The following is a 20,496-nucleotide window of genomic DNA, read 5'->3' on the forward strand; positions in this document are numbered from 1 at the left end:
GATTTTTTTAACCCTACCCTAAAATTCGCTCCCACAGAAGTTTGAACTCAGAACCTAAGGAGTACTACCCAAGACACCTAACCAACTCAACTAGAGGCCCTTTTGCATATATTATATTGATAATTTTAAAACTTTGTTTCCGTAAAAAATGAGATATATAGTTACTTTAGCAGGTGAGGATAGACCTCAGGAGATGAAATAGAACCTCATTGGTTGATGGCTAATATTTAGTTGCCAAAACTTAAGCAAACTAAGATTTAGTTGCCTTTTTGTTTGCTATAAAATTTATCAATATACCACATTTGGTGCACTAAGGTCCTGTTCGCTTCTCTCATAATCCGTACTTTTTAGCTTGTTTTTTCAGCCAGAACAGTATTTTTCTCACAACAAATCAGCGGGAACAGTGTTTTGGCTTGTTTTTTCAGCGAAGTGAACGAGGCCTAAATCTATAACAGATATTTTTGTGGCTTCATCAATTTTGATATCTATCAACTAGTTTTAATCTTTCAGATGTGCTTATAAAGGTAGGATGCACGTGTGTGGGCTCGCACGTTCATGTGGGTGACCCATGATGAGCGTCTACAATTGTACTGTATTTTTTTTAAAAAAATCCCTTATTCCCAAAAGATAGGCAGTTCTCACTTTTTGAAAAGTCAAATAATTTTGAATTTAACCAAGTTTATGTAAAAATCTACTAACATCTATGATAGCAAATAAACATCATTAAGTTAGTTATGAAATATATTTTTATATGAACTTTATTTAGAGACATAAATATTGATATTATTTTTTTATAAGTTTGCTCAAATTTTAAGAAAGTTCGATTCATTTTGGAACTGCAACTCGTATCTTTTGCAGTAAATTGTCAAATCTTTGGTAACCAACCAAGACGCCTGGACCAGCCGAAGCTAGGCAAGGCACCAGCGGCCAGCGCAGGCCTTCCACAGTCCCACTGGTCCGTTCCGGTAGCCGTAGCCCAGGGCCAGAAAGGTAGAGTGATCAATTTTTTTACTGCCGCGGCAGGGCGGGCTCGGCTCCACAGTTCACGCGCCTGCCCGCCCTGTCAGACTGGCCAATGGAGCGCTCCAGAGTCCAGAACTCCAGACCCCCCAGCTCCTGTCCACCTCATATCTGGCGGTACACTGACATGCGGGACCTAGAAACCGCTAATCTCAGGAATTTACCGCGCCCCACCCCAATCTCTCCCGCCCGTCGCGGCGGTGCGCCGAGCGGGGTCGGCGCACGAGCAACCACCCGGACGCGGTGCCGTGCGGGAGGTGGTGGGTGCTCCGCCGGCGCCGCTCCCTCCTCGTCGACCGGTTGCCCCACCCGCCGCCTCGGCAGCCACCAGCTCACCAGCACACCACAGACTCTTGTCAAATCAAAGAAAAAAAAAACACACCACAGGCACAGACACGCTTCTACAGATCGGCCCGTGAGGTGAACTGTGTTTCCGGGCTTCAAACCGCAGCCGTGCAGCCGGGCAGGGAGAGTTCAGCTCAGCTGCAGCGGCAGCGCTGTTAAGTGCAGCCGCTGCCGAGCAATTACGCGGACTACCCTGGACTCTTCCACAATTATGCGCGGCCGTGTACCGCTGTCTAATGTGCTGACGGAGGAGACACATGGCCAACACCCCAGTCCTTTTCTATTACCTGGGCAGACTTTTGTTCATCGCCGTGCATCCAACTCCGTTTCCGTTGATCAGGCCGTGTGTGACTTGCCATATTTTCTCTGTTTCAAAAGTACACATCTCGATCTCCAAACAATCAACCTTTTAAAGTTTAACTAAATATATACAAAAGTAAACTAATACTAATGATATGCAATAAATATTATTAATTTGAGTATAGAATATATATTTTATAATAAACCTATTTAGAAATATAAATATAATTTTTATTTTTTATTTTTATATTTGAACTTAAAAAGTTTGACTTCTTAATAACTATAAGATGTGTGTTTATTTAAGACGGAGGGAGTACAAATTATATATGGTGGCCTTGTTTAGTTCAAAAACTTTTTTCAAAAAGTGCTACAGTAGCCATCACATCGAATCTTGCGATACGTGCATGGAGCATTAAATGTAGACGAAAAACTAATTACACAGTTTGGTTGGAAATCGCGAGACGAACGTTTTGAGCCTAATTAGTCCATGATTGCATACTAATTGCCAAATAAAAACGAAAGTGCTACAGCAGCCAAAATCCCAAACTTCACCCAACTAAACAAGGCCTGTATAGGAAATTACGGAGTTAGTTCATTTCATAAAAACATACAAAAAAATATCACGTTCTAAACAGGGCATTGGGCCTCAGTGTCGACAGAATATGCTCGGCAGTCCACCGAGGGGTATCTCGCGATGGTAGATTTGTCGGTGGGGGTGCGCGTAATCAGGAATCGGATGGTGACATGAGGCATAGAGACAGCCATTTAGACAGGTTCGGGCCGTCTGATCGACGTAATACCCTATGTTATGTGTCTTTGTTGTATTGTATTGATTTGGACGACAAAGTAGCTTGATGTAGCCTATCCGCTAGGGGACTCCTACCTCTCCTTATATACTCTGGAGGAGGTATGGTTACAAGGTAAGTATCCTATTTGGTACTATACAATGTCTTGCGGTGCACGCCGAGCAGCGTCGTGCACGCCTTGATCTTGTGGGCCGGGGCACCTCCGATGGTGCGGCCCATGTCTTGGGGGCCATACCTCCACAGCTAGTCCCCGAGCCTGACAGTAGGTGACGTAGTCACGTGGTGCCAGGGTCATAAAGTAGAAAACCAGCCGAGCAGGCAGCCAGTCCCCGAGCGTAGCCTCGAGATGAGAACAAGCACATTCACCGCAAGGCGAAGTGTGCCCACTTAGTCCTCGAGCCAGCTGGAAGATGAAGAATGAATCTTATAGCAGGGTCAAAGAAGTCTGAAAGCTTCCCGACGTCGTCTGACATGCGCGTATCAAGACCCCAGACATGCTGCCTAAGATCAGCACCCTGATCCGAATAGCATGGAGCAGCTTGATAGCACACCGACAAGACGTAGCAAGATCCGAGCACCGAGGAGCGAGGAGTCCCTGGCGTCGCTGGCGATGACCGAGCACCGAGGAGCGAGGAGTCCCCGGCATCGCTGACGATGACCGAGCACCGAGGAGCGAGGAGTCCCCGGCGTCGCTGGCGATGACCGAGCACCGAGGAGCAAGGAGTCCCCGGCGTCGTTGGCGATGACCGAGCACCGAGGAGCAAGGAGTCTCCGGCGTCGCTGGCGATGTCCGAGCATCAAGGAGTCCCCAGCGTCGCTGGCGATGACCGAGCATCGAGGAGCGATGAGTCCCCGGTGTAGGCGGTGATGTCCGAGTACCGAGGAGCGAGGAGTCCCTAGCGTCGCTGGCGATGACCGAGCACCAAGGAGCGAGGAGTCCCCTGCGTCGCTGGCGATGACCGAGCACCGAGAAGTCCCCGACGTCGCTGGCGATGACTGAGCATCGAGGAGCGAGGAGTCCCCGGCGTAGGCGGCGATGTCCGAGCACCGAGGAGGCCCCGGCTAAGCTGGTGATGTTCGAGCACCGAGGAGCGAGGAGTCCCCGGCATCGCTGGCGATGATCGAGCACCGAGGAGCGAGGAGTCCCCAGCGTCGCTGGTGATGACCGAGAACCGAGGAGCGAGGAGTCTCCGGCGTCGCTGGTGATGTCCGAGCATCAAGGAACGAGGAGTCCCCGGCGTAGGCGGCGATGTCCGAGCACCGAGGAGCGAGGAGTCTCCAGCGTCGCTGGCGATGACCGAGCACCGTGGAGCGAGGAGTCCCCGACGTCGCTGGCGATGACCGAGCACCACGGAGCGAGGAGTCCCCGACGTCGCTGGCGATGACCGAGCACCGAGGAGCGAGGAGTCCCCAGCGTAGGCGGCGAGGTCCGAGCACCGAGGAGTCCCCAGCATTGGCGACGATGTCCGAGCACTGAGGGGCCCCGGCAAAGCTGGCGATGTCCGAGCACCGAGGAGTGAGGAGTTTCCGGCGTCGCTGGTGATGACCGAGCACCGAGGAGCGAGGAGTCCCCAACGTCGCTGATGATGACCGAGAACCGAGGAGCGAGGAGTCCCCGGCGTCGCTGGTGATGTCCGAGCACTGAGGAACGAGGAGTCCCCGGCGTAGGCGGCGATGTCCGAGCACCGAGGAGCGAGGAGTCCTCGGCATCGCTGGCGATAACCGAGCACCGAGGAGCGAGGAGTCCCCAATGTCGCTGGCAATGACCGAGCACCGAGGAGCAAGGAGTCCCCGGCGTAGGCGGTGAGGTCCGAGCACCGAGGAGTCCCCGGCATAGGCGGCGATGTCCGAGCACCGAGGAGGCCCCGACGAAGCTAGCGATGTCCGAGCACCGAGGAGCGAGGAGTCCCCGGTGTCGCTGGCGATCACCGAGAACCGAGGAGCGAGGAGTCCCTAGCGTCGCTGGTGATGTCCGAGCACCGAGGAACGAGGAGTCCCCGGCGTAGGCGGCGATGTCCAAGCATCGAGGAGCGAGGAGTCCCAGCGTCGCTGGCGATGACCGAGCACCGAGGAGTGAGGAGTCCCCGGCGTCGCTGGCGATGACCGAGCACCGAGGAGCGAGGAGTCCCCGACGTCTTTGGCGATGACCGAGCACCGAGGAGCGAGGAGTCCCCAGCATAGGCGGTGAGGTCCGAGCACCAAGGAGTCCCCGGTGTAGGTGGCGATGTTCGAGCACCGAGGAGGCCCCGGCGAAGCTGGCGATGTCCGAGCACCGAGGAGCGAGGAGTCCCCGGCGTCGCTGGCGATGACCGAGCACCGAGGAACGAGGAGTCCCCAGCGTCGTTGGCGACGACCGAGAACCGAGGAGCGAGGAGTCCCTGGCGTCACTGGTTGTGTCCGAGCACCAAGGAATGAGGGGTCCCTGGCATAGCCGGTGATGTTCGAGCACCGAGGAGCGAGGTGTCCCCAGCGTCGCTGGCGATGACCGAGTACCAAGGAGCGAGGAGTCCCCGGCGTCGCTGGCGATGACCGAGCACCGAGGAACAAGGAGTCCCCGGCGTCGCTGGCGATGACCGAGCACCGAGGAGCGAGGGAGTCCCCGGCGTCGCTGGCGATGTTTGAGCACCAAGGAGTGAGGAGTCCCCGGCGTAGGCGGCGAGGTCCGAGCACCTAGGAGTCCTAGGCGTAAACGGCGATGTTCGAGCACCAAGGAGTCCTTGGCGTAGGCGGCGAGGTCCGAGCACCGAGGAGTACCCCGCGTAGGCGGCAAGGTCTGAGCACCGATGTAGCTGACGACGTTCGTACGGTGAAGTGTGCCCACTTAGTCCTCGAGCACGAAGAAGCCAAGCGCTGAGGAGTAACCGGCATAGCTAGCGATGAAGCATGAGCGGCGAACAGTCCGATCAACTGGTCGGCGACGGAGTCCATGAATCGAGCGGTCCGACTAGTTGATCGGTGGGGAAGCCCAAGCACCAGGTGATCCGATCACCTGGACGATGATCCTGCAATACAAACATGTAGAACGGGTAGTATATAATGCACAAATAAATAAACTCTGGAGAAAAATCAGCAATGGTGATGAAACGACGTATGCAGTTCGGCGATCAGTTGGCGTGAAAATATATTTATATTTAATATAAATCGCCCGACCAGTTAGTGTGTAGCTGAGTCTCCAGCCCTAGCTAGCCTATAGTCCATAACATCGAGCGCGGAGCCCGTACACGTGTAGGAGAAACAGGCGTGACCAAAAAGCCGCTGCCGACCACCCATAACGCAGAGCGCAGAGCCCGTAGCATGTGTAGAGAGGAGCCGGAGACAGGGCCGTCTCTGGAGGCGTCCGAGCATCAACAGGACTGTTCAGGGGTTCAGAAAATTGTTTGGAGAGCAAACATGGAGAAAACAGTTCGGAGAAATATTATGGCGATATACGGAGATTGGAGAATATTTAGGAAAATATTAAAGCGTGACTTAGTTTTGGATGGAGCGTCTGGTCGGTGACGTATGGCGTTATCTGGTCGGCGTTGACGGCGAGCACCTGGTGGGCGGTGAGTTGTTGGTGAAGGCGACCTCGGAGGTGGTTCCGAGATCGGATCTGCTGTTGCAGGGGCTGGTGTAGCAGCGATGAATCGTCGTCGTAGACCGGCATGGATCTCCACGAAATTAACGATGAGAACGCGTTGTTGATTTGAGGTCCATCTGGCTCGCCATGGATCAAGCGCACACCCCTACCTGGCGCGCCAACTGTCGACAGAATATGCTCGGCAGTCCATCGAGGGGTATCCCGTGATGGTAGATTTGTCGGTGGGGGTGCGCATAATTAGGAACCGGATGGTGACACAAGGCGCAGAGACAGCGATTTAGACAAGTTCGGACCGTCTGATCGACGTAATACTCTACGTCCTATGTCTTTGTTGTATTGTATTGATCTGGACGACCAAGTAGCTTGATGTAGCCTATCCACTAGGGGACCCCTACCTCTCCTTATATACTCTAGAGGAGGTAGGGTTACAAGGTAAGTATCCTATTTGGTACTATACAATGTCTTGCGGTGCACGCCGAGCAGCGCCGTGCACGCCTTGATCTTGTGGGTTGGGCCACCTCCGATGGTGCGACCCATGTCTTGGGGGCCATACCCCCACACTCAGTATTTAGCTTTATAGTTTATTTTATGGTCATTTATTTTATTTTAGAAAGTTAATGTTGTTTTGATGCAGCAAAATAACAATAACTCGTCTTCATATCAAGCAATCCCCGAACGAGCACCTAGCCAGATTGGTTACATGGCTGTAGTAGCATTCCTCATGTCCTGAGTTCAAGTTTCCATGGAAGTGAAGGCCACTATCGAGGTTTGAAAAGTCTCCTCGCCTCTTCCACGCCAAAGTATAGGTCCATGAATATGTTTGGCAGCAGGAAACGTTTCGGATTCTTGTTAGAATCACTGCCAAACGCCACAAAGAGAGGAAAGTTTGAGGGAGAATCACTTGGAATTGATTCTCGTTTTTGCACCGGTCCAAGAGAACACATCCAAAACCTAGTTTCTCCCAATTATAGTTCTAAGTTTCAAGAATCCAATGAGCTAGCCAAACGGTTAGAGGAAATGATTTTGGTTTAGCAGAGAAATGTTTCTAAAGAGAAACTGGATCTAAAACGTTTATAGGAGAATCCAGATCCCTAGGGGGTCCCTATCCTCACATCAACACATGGTGTGATATAGATGACAATCTAAATATAACATAGAAGATAACTTTTAGTAGAACTGTAGAAGTGCGCAATTGTCCCGGGTTTGGGTGCGGGAGAGGCACCACTTCGGCTTATAGGTTGGGACAAATGGGATAGGAGCTCATGCTTCGTGTCCATGTGAACCGTCTATTGTGCTTGCCGGACTGCCTGTCTGAGCATGATTCTGACGGATTGGCACAACATGTGTCAGACTTTCTACACATCAGTGACAAATTCGATAGCATTTGACATATATTTTTGCAATTATTCTTTTTAAGATGCTTATGATCATGGTAATGATGATTATTAAGAATGTAACTTTGGGTCGTTACATCCTTAATCGGTTGTGGTCCTTATATTTATGGGGTGGGGAGGTCTTGTACTGACAAAGTCAAAACTCTTACCGGTTCCATTGGGGTGGATGTCAAAATACAATTTCTAAACGATAAAATGAAAACTCTAACCGGTTCCATTGGGGTGGATATGGATCTTTCTGAAATACGTAATTCTCTCATTCACGCACACACATATTGATCATATTAATGAGAGATACATAATGTTGAAGTCCAATTGCTGATTTGACAAAGTTGTAAAACTAGCCTCACCGATTTTAGGAAACTAGTCAAACCGGTTTTCTTAGAATACAAAGTGCGAACATTCTATTTATTATGTATTTGTTGAAGTTTCTTCTTTAGCTATTGGATATATCTACATTACTTGTTCACATCTAACCTCTTATATCTCAATCACCATGTGTCTCTAGTTGCTCCTCAAGATATTTGAGCACTTGGCGCCATCATCCTTTCTCCACGTGCTCCTTCCTGTCGCTCAACAACACAACAACTACAGGGCCCAACGATTGATCCCTCCTCTGGATTGCACCATTCTTCTTTTTCTTCAACTCTCGCTAATTTTAGAATAAAAAAAGTCTTGCTGATTTTTCTTGCCCTATCATCACCTTGATTTATTTTTGTTATATCACTATGCTGAATCTAGAGGTGTTTTTTCATATAGATATAACAATAACAAGCTCTTAAAACCTACAAGTTATCCATTGGACGATGGGCAGGACAGGTCGTTCTCACGTTCCTAATGAGACAGTCCGCTCTTAAATTATGAATCGCCTCTTAAAAAGATTATTCTAGAATTAGATAATAAGCGAATGTCTTTTTCCCTGCTAATCTTGCTCTACATTTACATTTTTTTTCACAAAAATAAAACCGTTTGGGCCTGTTTGGACTGTAACTGTTCCTACATTTTTTGTTTCTATAAAATTTCTGTGTGATTTCTATAAAATTTATGTTCAAGAGATGGTAATAACCTGTAACATTCTCTCCGTTACAAATTACTCCGTATAAGATATTTTAACTTTTTTTTGGATATATAGTCTTTGTTATGCACTTAAAGGGGTGTTTGGTTCTTTAGTCGCTTCTAAAATTCATGTCACATCGAATGTTTAGATACTAATAAAGAGCATTAAATATAGATTAATTACAAAACCAATTACATAGATGGAGGTTAATTTGCGAGACGATTCTTTTTAAGCCTAATTAATCTGGCATCAGCACATGTTTACTGTAGCACCACGTTGTCAAATCATAGACTAATTAGGCTTAAAAGATTCATCTCACAAATTAGTCGCAAGTTGTGTAATTAGTTTCATAATTAATACTCTATGCATATGTCTAAACATTCAATGTGACATAAATTTTAGGAGTGCCCGAAGAAACCAAACAGGACCTAAATATGCACTACGTTTAAATTATAATAAAACAATATATTTAGAAAACCAAAACCACTTATATAATATAAAATTAAAATAGAAGGGAGTAATCGGTGAACGTGCCAGGGTCACGCGACATTGCAATGTCACTCACGGACAAAATAATGACGTCTTTTCAGCGAAACAGTAGCTCGCGATGCGGCCGCTATACTTCTGTCCGCGGGCCCCAGCTCAGCTTCGGGGGCTACGTGAACCGAGTCCAGCTGCTCTCGTGGGCGTGTGGCCTTCCGCCCTCCCCCGTCCTCAGCTTTCTCCACCTCTTCTGTAGTTCTTCTCGTGCGCCCTCACAGTAGAGTAGCTAGTAGGAGGAGTAGCTCGCTGTAGTGCTGCCACAACTGTCTCTCTCTCCTCTTGCTGCTTCTCGCTAGCTCGTCTTTAAAGCTGTCGCCTTTTGGCGCCCTCGGCGACTCGGCTCCTGTCTCCTGTGTCCTCTCTCTCCCCTCCTCCTCCTCCCGAACCCGCTGGCTTCCTCGTCTGTCGTCTCCTTCTGTTTCGACAGGATCCGGCAACCCAGCGGGCGGGCGAGCGAGCACTGCTGGTTCTGGGAGGCATCGGTGGGCGGGTGCGCGCGTGTTTTGCAGTCGATGGCCTAGGTTCCGGGCACCACCGCGGGGGACGGTTTGCGCGGGGGTACGCTGTGACGCCGGTCAGCAGCTGGCGACGGTGCCCGTCTCGGTTGCTAGTGCGCGCGCGTGGAAAAGCTGAACAGGTGACGGCGTCATTCCTCAGAGCTCCGTTTCGCGTACCTCGGCGGTGAGCCATTCATTTTTGTTTGGGATTTCTTGCGAGTCTGTCAAGCGATCTCTTCGTTGAGCTTTTATCTGCTTTTGCGTGGGAAACATGGGTGGGATAAATAAAAAAAAATGCGGATTTGAACTGCCGCTTGTGGCCTGCAATCTCGTCCTGCGTTGCGGAATCGTGTGCTTCCAGCGTCGTTTCCCCGGTCCCCTGTTTCCGCCGCGGCTAATCGGCCACATTTGCGTGTTCTGTTTCTGCAGTGGCCGCCCTTTTCTTTCCTCGGTTTCAAGCCAAAAGCTGACTCCTTTGCGTACTTTTCTACGTTTCTTTGCCTGATGGATGGAGGGAGGGTTGTTAATCGCCGGCATTTTTTTTTCAGGTTAAATCATTTCCAACACCGATTTCGTTACAATCTCGCAGGTTTTGATCGCCGTGAGAAGGTGGAATTGAAGGTGTGCGAAGGGAAGTGGTGGTCGGAGGCGGAGAGGACGGCTGCGTGTTGGAGCTTTTTCTTTCGGTGGTGCTCGGTGGCCGGGCAACGATGGCAGCAGCCGTAGCGATGCGGAGCGGGAGCGGCGATGGCGGCGGCGGGTACGAGAAGGGCGGGATAGACACAGGCAAGTATGTGCGGTACACGCCGGAGCAGGTGGAGGCGCTGGAGCGGGTGTACGCTGAGTGCCCCAAGCCCAGCTCCGCGCGCAGGCAGCAGCTGCTACGCGAGTGTCCCATCCTCTCAAACATTGAGCCCAAGCAGATTAAAGTCTGGTTCCAGAACCGGAGGTGAGCGCCCACCGTCTTCTGTCAACCAGTCAGCAAATCTGTGGGAACTTATCTTCGAGCAAGTGAATCTTGATGAATCCTGTTGTTTCTATATATCGTAATGATGTGATAGGTAGAAGTAGAAATTTAGCATGAACAACCCCAGGTGGGGGGTGTTGTGCAAACCTGAAAGTCTGTTCCATGCTATTCTGAGCAAATGGCCAAAATGTAGTTTGTCTTCTTACACGCTGATTCTTTTTGTCCCTCTAGCTGAATTCTGCGTCCATTCTTTCATGGTGTTAGGTGCCGTGATAAGCAGCGGAAGGAGTCTTCGAGGCTCCAAGCCGTGAACAGAAAATTGACCGCAATGAACAAGCTTCTCATGGAGGAGAATGAGCGATTGCAGAAGCAGGTTTCCCAGCTGGTTCACGAGAATGCGTACATGAAGCGGCAGCTGCAGAATGTAAGCCCTGGTTTTGTTAACCAGAAGCCATATCGTGACATTTGTTTTGCATACCTGCATGTCCATTCCTGCCTTTTGTTTTTCTCCTCTGATACCATCTCTTCACTGCTTACAGCCGTCATTAGCAAATGATGCCAGCTGTGATTCAAATTTGACCGCTCCTGCAAACCTAAGGGATGCGAGTAATCCATCAGGGTAAATAAACCAAAGCTTGCCGTGAAACTTTCTCACTTTAGTAGGATTTAATAACATATTGTTTATACTAATCCTTTTCCCCTTTTGGGCCAGGCTCCTTTCAATTGCAGAGGAGACCTTGACAGAGTTCCTCTCAAAGGCTACAGGGACTGCTATTGATTGGGTCCAGATGCCTGGGATGAAGGTGGATTGATTAACTTTAGAGGTTCCAATGTTCCATGTTCTGGCATGGAAATTAAGTTGATTGAAACATGCTTACGTCGATCTCTTTTTCTGTGATTAGCCTGGTCCGGATTCTTTTGGTATTGTGACCATTTCACATGGTGGCCGTGGTGTTGCTGCCCGTGCCTGTGGTCTGGTGAACCTAGAACCAACAAAGGTAGCTTATGCTTCAGCACTTTGTTTAGAACTTGATATTACCTCAAGAATTTCTACTGTTGGTTTACATGAATACGCATTGAAACTCTTGTACCTGTATTATGCTATAGGAATTTTTCATCCATACCACTGTTTGAGGTGCACTCTTCATCAACACCACCAAGCTATCCGATGACACGTGGGTCTGGTTCTACATGTCATTGAGAGGCTGGTGGTATAAATGAAAGGTGTAGATCAGGCGGTGGTACAGACGATAATATTCCAAAGCTACAACTAAGCTTTATCTAGAATTATATAAGACGAGACTTAGAGAGGTTTTAAGTACCTCAACGCAAATTAAGCATTATGTGTGGGTTAAGATTGTGTCTGTGCTTGTTTGGTCAATTAACATCTTTAAAACTGGTGGATTAGGTGCCACATCAAAGTATTCTTTACCAAATATTCTGTTTATAACTAACTTGCCATGTTGACATTGATCAACATTTTCTGAAACTTTTTGGACATACAGTTTGTAAATTATCTGGGAGTTTCTTATGATTGTTTGCTTGATAGATTGTGGAAATCTTGAAAGACCGCCCATCTTGGTTCCGTGATTGTCGGAGTCTTGAAGTCTTTACAATGTTACCAGCTGGAAATGGCGGGACTATTGAACTTGTTTACATGCAGGTTAGCTATATTTCGCTGATCATTCCATTTGTTAAAGAATAATAGCGCTCTTATATGTAGTTTTTGGGTTTTCCTTCAGATGTATGCTCCTACTACTTTAGTTCCTGCACGGGACTTTTGGACACTGAGGTACACAACCACTATGGAGGATGGCAGTCTTGTGGTGCGTATAGATTTGAACACTTTGTCTTTGCTTGACTTGTTAACAAGGTAAATTGCTGAAATGTATTATTGTTTACTTTGTGTGTGTTCCTGTATGTTTCAGGTTTGTGAGAGATCTTTAAGTGGTTCTGGAGATGGTCAAAGCGCTGCCACATCACAACAATTCGTAAGAGCCGAGATGCTTCCTAGTGGCTATTTAGTTCGCCAATGTGAGGCAGGGGGCTCGATTGTGCGAATAGTGGACCATCTGGACCTTGATGTATGATTCCCAAATTCTACATGCTTGTTACACCGATGTTAAATTTCCTTCATCTAGTTACCAATTCAGTGACTGTATTTTACAGGCTTGGAGTGTTCCTGAAGTTCTTCGCCCCCTCTATGAGTCGTCTCGGGTAGTTGCTCAGAAGATGACAACCGCAGTGAGTTATTGCAACCTTTCCATATCTACAGTTATATCTGACATTCCATAATATAATTTGTAGCATGTGTAAAAAATGTCCACCTTTCTAATAACTCTTAAACCAATTTGTATTGTATAACAAATTTATGTAGTAGTTCGAGGCTTAGTGTGTACAGAATCATATTGGATCCCTATATTAAGCATTTTCACACAATACACATGAGAAGTGTTGAAATCTGGCTAATCGTGCTATCGTGTTCCAGTGTTCTTGTTGTTTTTTGCTTTCTAGAATATGAATGAGATGATTCATGGACCTCAAGTATGTGAAGTTTGATTCATCATTCATTTATCACTGTGGGAGCTACTCTGCTTGAGAAAACATGACCATCTATGGTTTTTGTTTTCTGTTGTCTATACATGTAGCTCTTATTTGCATTTTTGGAGTGATGGATTTAGGCCTTGCTACGGTAATCTGGTTACCTCCTTAGGAGGTAAGACCTCAAAAAAAAAAAAAAAGAACACAGCCATTAATTTTTAGAAAATATGGAACAACTACATAATCAGATAAAGAAAAATAAATTCCTAGGATCACAGCATGATGAGCGCACATAGGTCTGCACGCAAATACATATTTTTTTGGTCCCCTCCCTGTTTGCTCTGAATGGGGCACGTTTGGAACCGATTATAATTGGATTCCTAGACTGCTGACTGCGAGAATCATAAACAATCATGCCAAACGCCCTGTGGTACAGATGATTATTTGATTATTTCAACTGCGGTAGACACAGCGACCGCAAGAGTACACTATCGGTCGCGTTTTTTGTGCTGCGAGCTATTGGGCGCATTTTGGATACCAGCACACTGCCGCACCGTGGTCCCAAACACGGCCATCATCAGGTGAAGAAAAAAAGAAATCCCCCTCCTTCGTTTGGTCTGCATGATGAGCGCATAGATCCTCAAACAGATAAATATATGTTTTGCACTGACTTGAATCATGTTTGAGTACTTAAGCTGGAATCTGACAAAAGTACTAAGCCAATTTCATTTCTACTCCCGAACTTGTGATCAGAACTATACCAATTTCTTCCCTTTGTTGTGGATCACTGCTGAAAAAATCGCTGCGGATTATGTTAGTTTTTCCTGTATAAAATTTGTGTTGACTATGTCACTACTGATTTTTTTCATGTTACAAAAATAAGCATGTTAGAAACTACTTTAGATCTCATCCGCATGTCACATTATATCAAATAGGTAAGTTAGATCATGCATGTATATTAGATCTAATAGGAAGCTATTTTCCTTATTTCTCCTATTACCTCCTAGGAGGTAATAAATGATGATTTGCCTATGTAATTTACATTGTTTGTTGCTATCAAGGCGCTACGGCACCTCAGACAAATTGCTCAAGAAACAAGTGGAGAGGTTGTATATGCGATGGGGAGGCAACCAGCTGTTCTACGAACATTCAGTCAGAGGCTGAGTAGGTGAGTCTTAGATAACGATATTACTCTTGCATCCTCAGCACCTTTCTTTGGGAGGAGCATGCTGTTTATTATAACATCAATCTTATTCGCTTCTAGAGGCTTTAATGATGCTATAAGTGGTTTCAATGATGATGGTTGGTCCATTATGGCTGGAGATGGCATAGAAGATGTTATCATTGCTTGCAACTCGAAGAAGATTAGGAGCGGTAGCAATCCTGCAACTGCTTTTGGAGCCCCTGGAGGTATCATCTGCGCTAAAGCATCCATGTTGCTGCAGGTGAGAGTGCACTTATTTCACATAAATTAGTTACCCGTTGCTATATACTACTACCTATAATAGTTAGCTTGGAATTCGGGGCCTAAAAGTATCGAGGCAATAGTTCACTTTTAAATCTTGATATGAATATATATTAAATAGCTAATTTGATGCCATACGAGAAACTTATATATTTACCGACCTAGTATCATGAATTTATGAATTTCATTTGGCTGTGCCTTATTTTGTGTCTGCGCTGGGTTCTATATAGTGGTATTGTTACACTAGTAGTTCATCTAAGTTTTGCTTTGCTGGCCTTTAACGGAAACCATAAATACTGGAAGTTATAGTCAAGTAGATGAAAGCGTCTACCCTTGTGAACAATCTGTTGGTTCATTCAAATATATAGTTTGAACAACATGTTGGCTGATTAAAATATATAGTTGTGTCCTTACATGTTGTTGTTTCATTGTTTGTTATTTCAGAGTGTTCCACCAGCAGTCCTTGTTAGGTTCCTGAGGGAACATCGGTCTGAGTGGGCAGATTATAACTTCGATGCATATTCAGCTTCAGCGCTGAAAACAAGCCCTTGTTCCCTTCCTGGGTTGCGGCCTATGAGATTTTCTGGGAGCCAGATCATCATGCCCCTTGCTCACACGGTGGAGAATGAGGAGGTAATGTTCAGTTCCTTCTGAGGAAACTTTAAGACTAGCTGCAAGTGCTGTTATCGTTCACAGTCTACTCAGTATTGGAAATATTTTAGATTTTCTGTTGCTTACCATTAGAGATTGTATGGCCTAACTACCTGTACAGACCTAGAGATTGTATACTTGTAACACAAGTTGTATGAAGCTATATATATTAACCCCCTCCCTCTCAAAGAGTGGTGTTGCCCATCTCTGTCCCTCTAGATGGTACCATGAATCTGGGCTCCCAACACTTCGACTCCTTCCGCTGCCTACTTCCAATACTAATCTAGCGCTGCTGTTTTTCTTTCTGGTCATGCTTGCCGCCCTATCCACGCCATTGCATCCCACACCTGCGTTCACCTTCCCTTCACGCCGCGTCTCTTGTGAGTGTGGCCACCGTCCTGGTCACCACGTAAGCACAGCCACCACTAACCACAAGCCTCTGACATCATCAATGTATGAGATCGCCACCGCCCCATGTCCTTGTAACATCTGCATTGACCTGTCCTGCCTCATCTATGTGTGTCACCGTACGTGTGTTGCTGCTGCACCTACGTTCACACCAAAGTTCAAAAAAGCGCCAAGCGCTAAGCGAGCGGTGACCCGCCGCTTAGAGCTTAAGCGGGCTTAAGCGTACAAAGCGTCGCTTAAGCGTTTTGTACTGTAGCAAATCAGATTCATGTAATAGGCTGTGAACTTGAGAAGTATAAATAAAAACATACCTTATTTGATCTTATTCCTAGACTTGTAGAGCTGAGCAATTGTTGGACTTGTACAGGTACAGCTCAACAATTGTTGGTTTCATGTTGTAATGTTCCTAACAGTCACAGATATGGGAAACATCAAATGTTGATTAGGTTCATAAAACAAAAAAATATACCTCATGATTAAATATTTATAAACAGATAAGGTGAATAGTAATGGCAAGAACACTACTACTTAGTTCATGAGAACATAACATTGCATCTGAAGTTCATAAACCATAGTTTCAGGTCCTACTTAGTTCCAAATTAAAAGATACATCATTGCAGCCCACTCATGAGCATGACAGTACAACACAACTGATAAATTGATAAAACATCAATGATGGCAATGCATAGATAGACATAACAAAAGATGCCATCATTCCAGCCGACTCATTCATCTTCATCCATGCCATCCAGCCCATCCTCATTGTCAAATTCCTCTTCTTCAGAATCAAATTCCTCTTCTGCATAGAGCTCTCTTATTCTTGAACTTTGACGCAGCTCTAAAAGCACAAAACAAAACAAGAAATATGTATTCTACTAATCTGTACAACAAAAGCAGGGAAGGAATTAGGCATAAACTAATCTAGCAATCCAAGACTGCACATGTGCACACCTATATGGAACTGGAGCCTAGCAGTAACAGTGTAGCACACATTAGGACTCAAAGGAGGGGGAGGGAGGAGAAGGGAAGGGAGAACCAGAGTGGAGAACGGAGAAGCAGAGGAGAGAGGAGCAGACAGTGAAGAAGTCAAGCAGAGGCAGAGGAGCTCACCTTTCCGAGCATGGGGAAGAGAATCGAGAGGACGACATGGAGATGGGGGCGGCTCGAGCTCGACCTTGGGGAAGAGACCGACGAGCTCGACCTCCTCCAGCGGCGGCTCGAATCAACAGTCGGCAGGCATCGAGCGTCGGTCTGGCGTCGGTGGGCGTCCCGCGTCGTTCTGCGGGCGTCGGTCGGCGGCCGGCGGCGGGAAGTCTCTTTTGCTTTTATCCCCTCCTCTCCCGCGCCCCGAATCGGGTTCCGCACGGCGCGCGCATCCATCTCCGGCGCTGCTTTCCCGCGCTGCCTTTCCCGCCCGGTCGCTGGCTCGCTGAGCGGCCGTGGAGCAGGGCTTCCGCGGCGCCTTTCTCCACCTTAGCAGCTTCCGCACTTGTCCGCGTCCGAGTCCGCTGAAGCGCCGGCGCCGCTTAGGGGCCGCTTATGGCCCGAAGCGAAGCGGCAGCCTCCCGCGTAGCGCTTCAGCGCACTTAAGCAGCCGCGTAATACCGCTTTTTGGAACTTTGGTTCACACACCTCTCGGCATGTCCAGCACTGTGCCCTTGTGCCTGATCTGTGATCGCATGGCATGCTCACCTCCTGCATTATATTTTTTGATGTGTGTAATCAGATTTATATCCAGATCATAGTATTTGGACAAAATAATACATAATTTACAGGTGTGAGAAATTTATGTGTTCTGCTGCATTATATTTTTTTGATGTGTGTAATCAGATTGTTCCCTATCATAAATATGCAGATCTTAGAAGTTGTTCGGCTTGAAGGACAGACTCTTACACATGACGAGGGCCTTTTATCAAGAGATATCCATCTGCTTCAGGTAATAATAATAATCTGCTTTGTAGGGTTTTCACGTGCAGTCTTGTTGCCGGTTTGCTACAAATTGGTGCTAACATAGTTACAGTTAACCCCTAAAAAAAACATAGTTACAGTTAAAACAAATCATTACTAGGACTAATCACTTGATGAATATGGAATTTTACTGTGTCAATTTTAGGGTATTGATATGCCTGTTGGATTTCTCATTTCTTATGAGCCACGCATAATTATAGTATCAGAATCTCTGAGTTGAATATTTTTCAGCTTTGCACTGGAATAGACGAGAAATCAATGGGATCCTGCTTCCAGCTTGTCTTTGCACCAATCGATGAGCTTTTCCCTGATGATGCTCCATTGATTTCTTCAGGCTTCCGTGTTATCCCGTTGGACATAAAAACAGTTAGTGTTTCTTACTTGTTTATCTGTTTGAGATAAAGTTTGTGCTCATTTACTTGCATCACTACTGTAGTCATGCCTTGTCTTTTCTTGCCACCACAGTAATACATTTTTACATGTCTGTTATCTGCATTTAAACCACACTATTTTTCCCCACCTTGTTATGTTAGTATGTTTTCTATTTCCGCACGCTTAGCTTTTAAACATCTTTATCTTCCATTCCACAGGATGGACTATCCTCTGGAAGAACGTTAGATTTGGCCTCTAGCCTTGAAGTTGGTGCAACCACACAACAAGCATCAGCGGATGGATCTCAGGATGTTTGCAACCTGCGATCTGTGCTAACAATCGCCTTTCAATTTCCCTATGAAATACATCTCCAAGATACCGTTGCAGCTATGGCCCGTCAATATGTTCGAAGCATCGTCTCTGCTGTTCAAAGAGTATCAATGGCTATTTCTCCCTCCCAGTCTGGCTTGAATACTGGGCAGAAGATAATTTCTGGCTTCCCTGAAGCTGCAACACTTGTTCGCTGGATTTGCCAGAGCTACCGGTAAGTGTATTTGCCCATTTTAGGAACTGAGCCTAGCTCAGATGGTTAAGGCCTAAGAATGTGGATGTATGCTCACCACCCAAGTTGTTCCTAGGTCTGGTTGTGCATTGGTCCACTTTTTTTTTCTAGAACACTGCAGGAGACCTGAGTATTATTTATATTAAGAAACATTGGTCCACTTTTGCTCTGTTCCTATCCAAAAGATTGTTTGCTGTAAGGGATAATGGACTTTTATGATGGTAATGAGCTTTCTTCATGCTTGCAGGTATCACTTGGGAGTGGATTTGGTTAGCCACTCGGATCAAGCTGGGGAATCACTATTGAGAATGTTCTGGGATCATCAGGACGCAGTCTTGTGCTGCTCTTTCAAGGTAATTGTTTCTCTGTCATTCATGTTTATCAAAACTGGTTGGTCCTTTGTTAGGATGTAATCTGATTCCCATCTAATTCTGTAGAAGAAACTTTTTTTTGTGCGAGCTGTAGAAGAAACTATAGCTAACTTGACATGGCAAGACAAACATGACTTTTCTTGGCTCACATGTTTCTGTCCTATATTCTGTTAGGAAAAGCCTGTGTTTACTTTTGGCAACCAGATGGGAATTGACATGTTAGAAACAACTCTAATTGCTCTACAAGATCTCACCCTGGACAAGATCTTTGACGAGCCTGGTAGAAAGGCATTACACGCGGAGGTTCCGAAACTGATGGAACAGGTACACCTGCTGCTCTCACTGTCCAAAGGATGGCTGTCATGTTTAGGTGTTGGAAACAAATAATCCACCTTTTCTTCTCTGTTAGGGCTATGCGTACCTGCCGGCTGGGGTGTGCTTGTCTGGGATGGGCCGCCACGTCTCCTATGAGCAAGCTGTTGCGTGGAAAGTTCTCGGTGAGGACGGCAACGTACACTGCCTCGCCTTCTGTTTCGTCAACTGGTCCTTCGTTTGATGCAATCTCGGCAGACGCCCTGTGCAAACTTTACGACCAGCATCCATTTTTGCATTCTCTGTAGATGAGAATGGTACGGTGTTGCTGTTACTGTTAGCTAGGATGTAGTCTTGGGGAAAGCCAGTATTGTAAAGATGTTTGCCCTCGTTTCCGCTAATTTAACCTGCTGAACTTGCTGCTGTTTGTGAAGGCAGGGGGCACTCGTACTAGCTTGGCGGTCTTGGTCGTATCTTTTATTTTTATGCTTCAACTCTTCGAGTACAAGATGCAGCATCTGAACTCTCGTACCAACTCACACCGCACAGCCACACACACTCACAAACTTATTTGTGAGATTAAGGGCCCGTTTGTTTCGACTTCTCCTGGCCACGCTTGGATTATAATCTAAGCGAAGATTTTCTCGTTTCTCGCTTTTCGCTTCTCGTAGTTCAAATCTCTGAAGCGGCTTACCATATAAGCAAGAATCGGTGGAAATAAGCGAAGCGTTTGGTGAGATTCTCGCTTATTTCCACCGACCAGCCGCTTATAAGCGGAAACAAACGGGGCCTAAAGGCGGAGCAGTGACCAGATGGCTTTGAGTCATTTGATGTAGACCAAGCTGAGGCAATGAAGCAAACACATGGCATGCGCGCCGTGTGCCCTGTCATTGGCACCTCTGTGACTTACGGGCAGTCTTAGACAACTCGGAGAGCGAGAGATATGTACATCAATCAAAGAAGAAATCAAACCAAATCGTTTGAGGTTGGAGTTCCCAAGTCCACGTATGGGACTATGGGTGCAGGGCAGCAGGCACAAGTAGCCGTAGGCGACGGAGATGCAGTACATGGACTGCTCTGTGGTGCCTGCCATATAGCACGACTGCACGATGCAGAGGCCAACACCAACGCCGGACAAAAAAGCCAGCAGCGGCAGCGCACAGGCACACAGCCACACCGAGGCAGGCTACAGGCGCGCAGGCCACCGGGCGCAGTTGCGGGCTTGCGGCTACCTGCCTACCGGCTGGCGTCGGGGCCGGGCACGGCCGCCCGGCCGGGAGCGGGAGCCGCCGAGCCACGGAGGGCCGAAGCCAGGAGCGCTGGGCCGTCGCGGACGC

General features: G+C 47.2%; 1 protein-coding gene across 3 annotated transcripts; it reads left to right on the forward strand.

Moving 5' to 3' along the window:
• The first annotated feature begins 9,241 nt into the window (after nt 1-9,241).
• LOC136527941 (homeobox-leucine zipper protein HOX9) lies at nt 9,242-19,592 on the forward strand. Of its 3 annotated transcripts, none has more exons than XM_066520977.1 (19): nt 9,242-9,726; nt 10,091-10,491; nt 10,774-10,933; nt 11,049-11,128; nt 11,222-11,312; nt 11,412-11,507; nt 12,059-12,172; nt 12,252-12,335; nt 12,438-12,593; nt 12,679-12,753; nt 14,112-14,218; nt 14,315-14,495; nt 14,960-15,148; nt 17,430-17,510; nt 17,774-17,908; nt 18,133-18,458; nt 18,724-18,829; nt 19,022-19,171; nt 19,257-19,592. In XM_066520977.1, the coding sequence occupies exons 2-19, from the start codon at nt 10,253-10,255 to the stop codon at nt 19,401-19,403; spliced, it is 2,517 nt and encodes an 838-aa protein (XP_066377074.1). In that variant the 5' UTR covers nt 9,242-9,726; nt 10,091-10,252; the 3' UTR covers nt 19,404-19,592. The 3 variants fall into 3 exon arrangements, with proteins under 3 accessions (XP_066377074.1, XP_066376938.1, XP_066377005.1); XM_066520841.1 differs by having other exon boundaries at nt 10,132-10,491; XM_066520908.1 differs by having other exon boundaries at nt 9,242-9,682; nt 10,132-10,491.
• The last annotated feature ends 904 nt before the right edge of the window (nt 19,593-20,496 follow it).

This window comes from Miscanthus floridulus, chromosome 1 (assembly GCF_019320115.1).
Source record: "Miscanthus floridulus cultivar M001 chromosome 1, ASM1932011v1, whole genome shotgun sequence".
Taxonomy (NCBI): Eukaryota; Viridiplantae; Streptophyta; class Magnoliopsida; order Poales; family Poaceae; genus Miscanthus; species Miscanthus floridulus.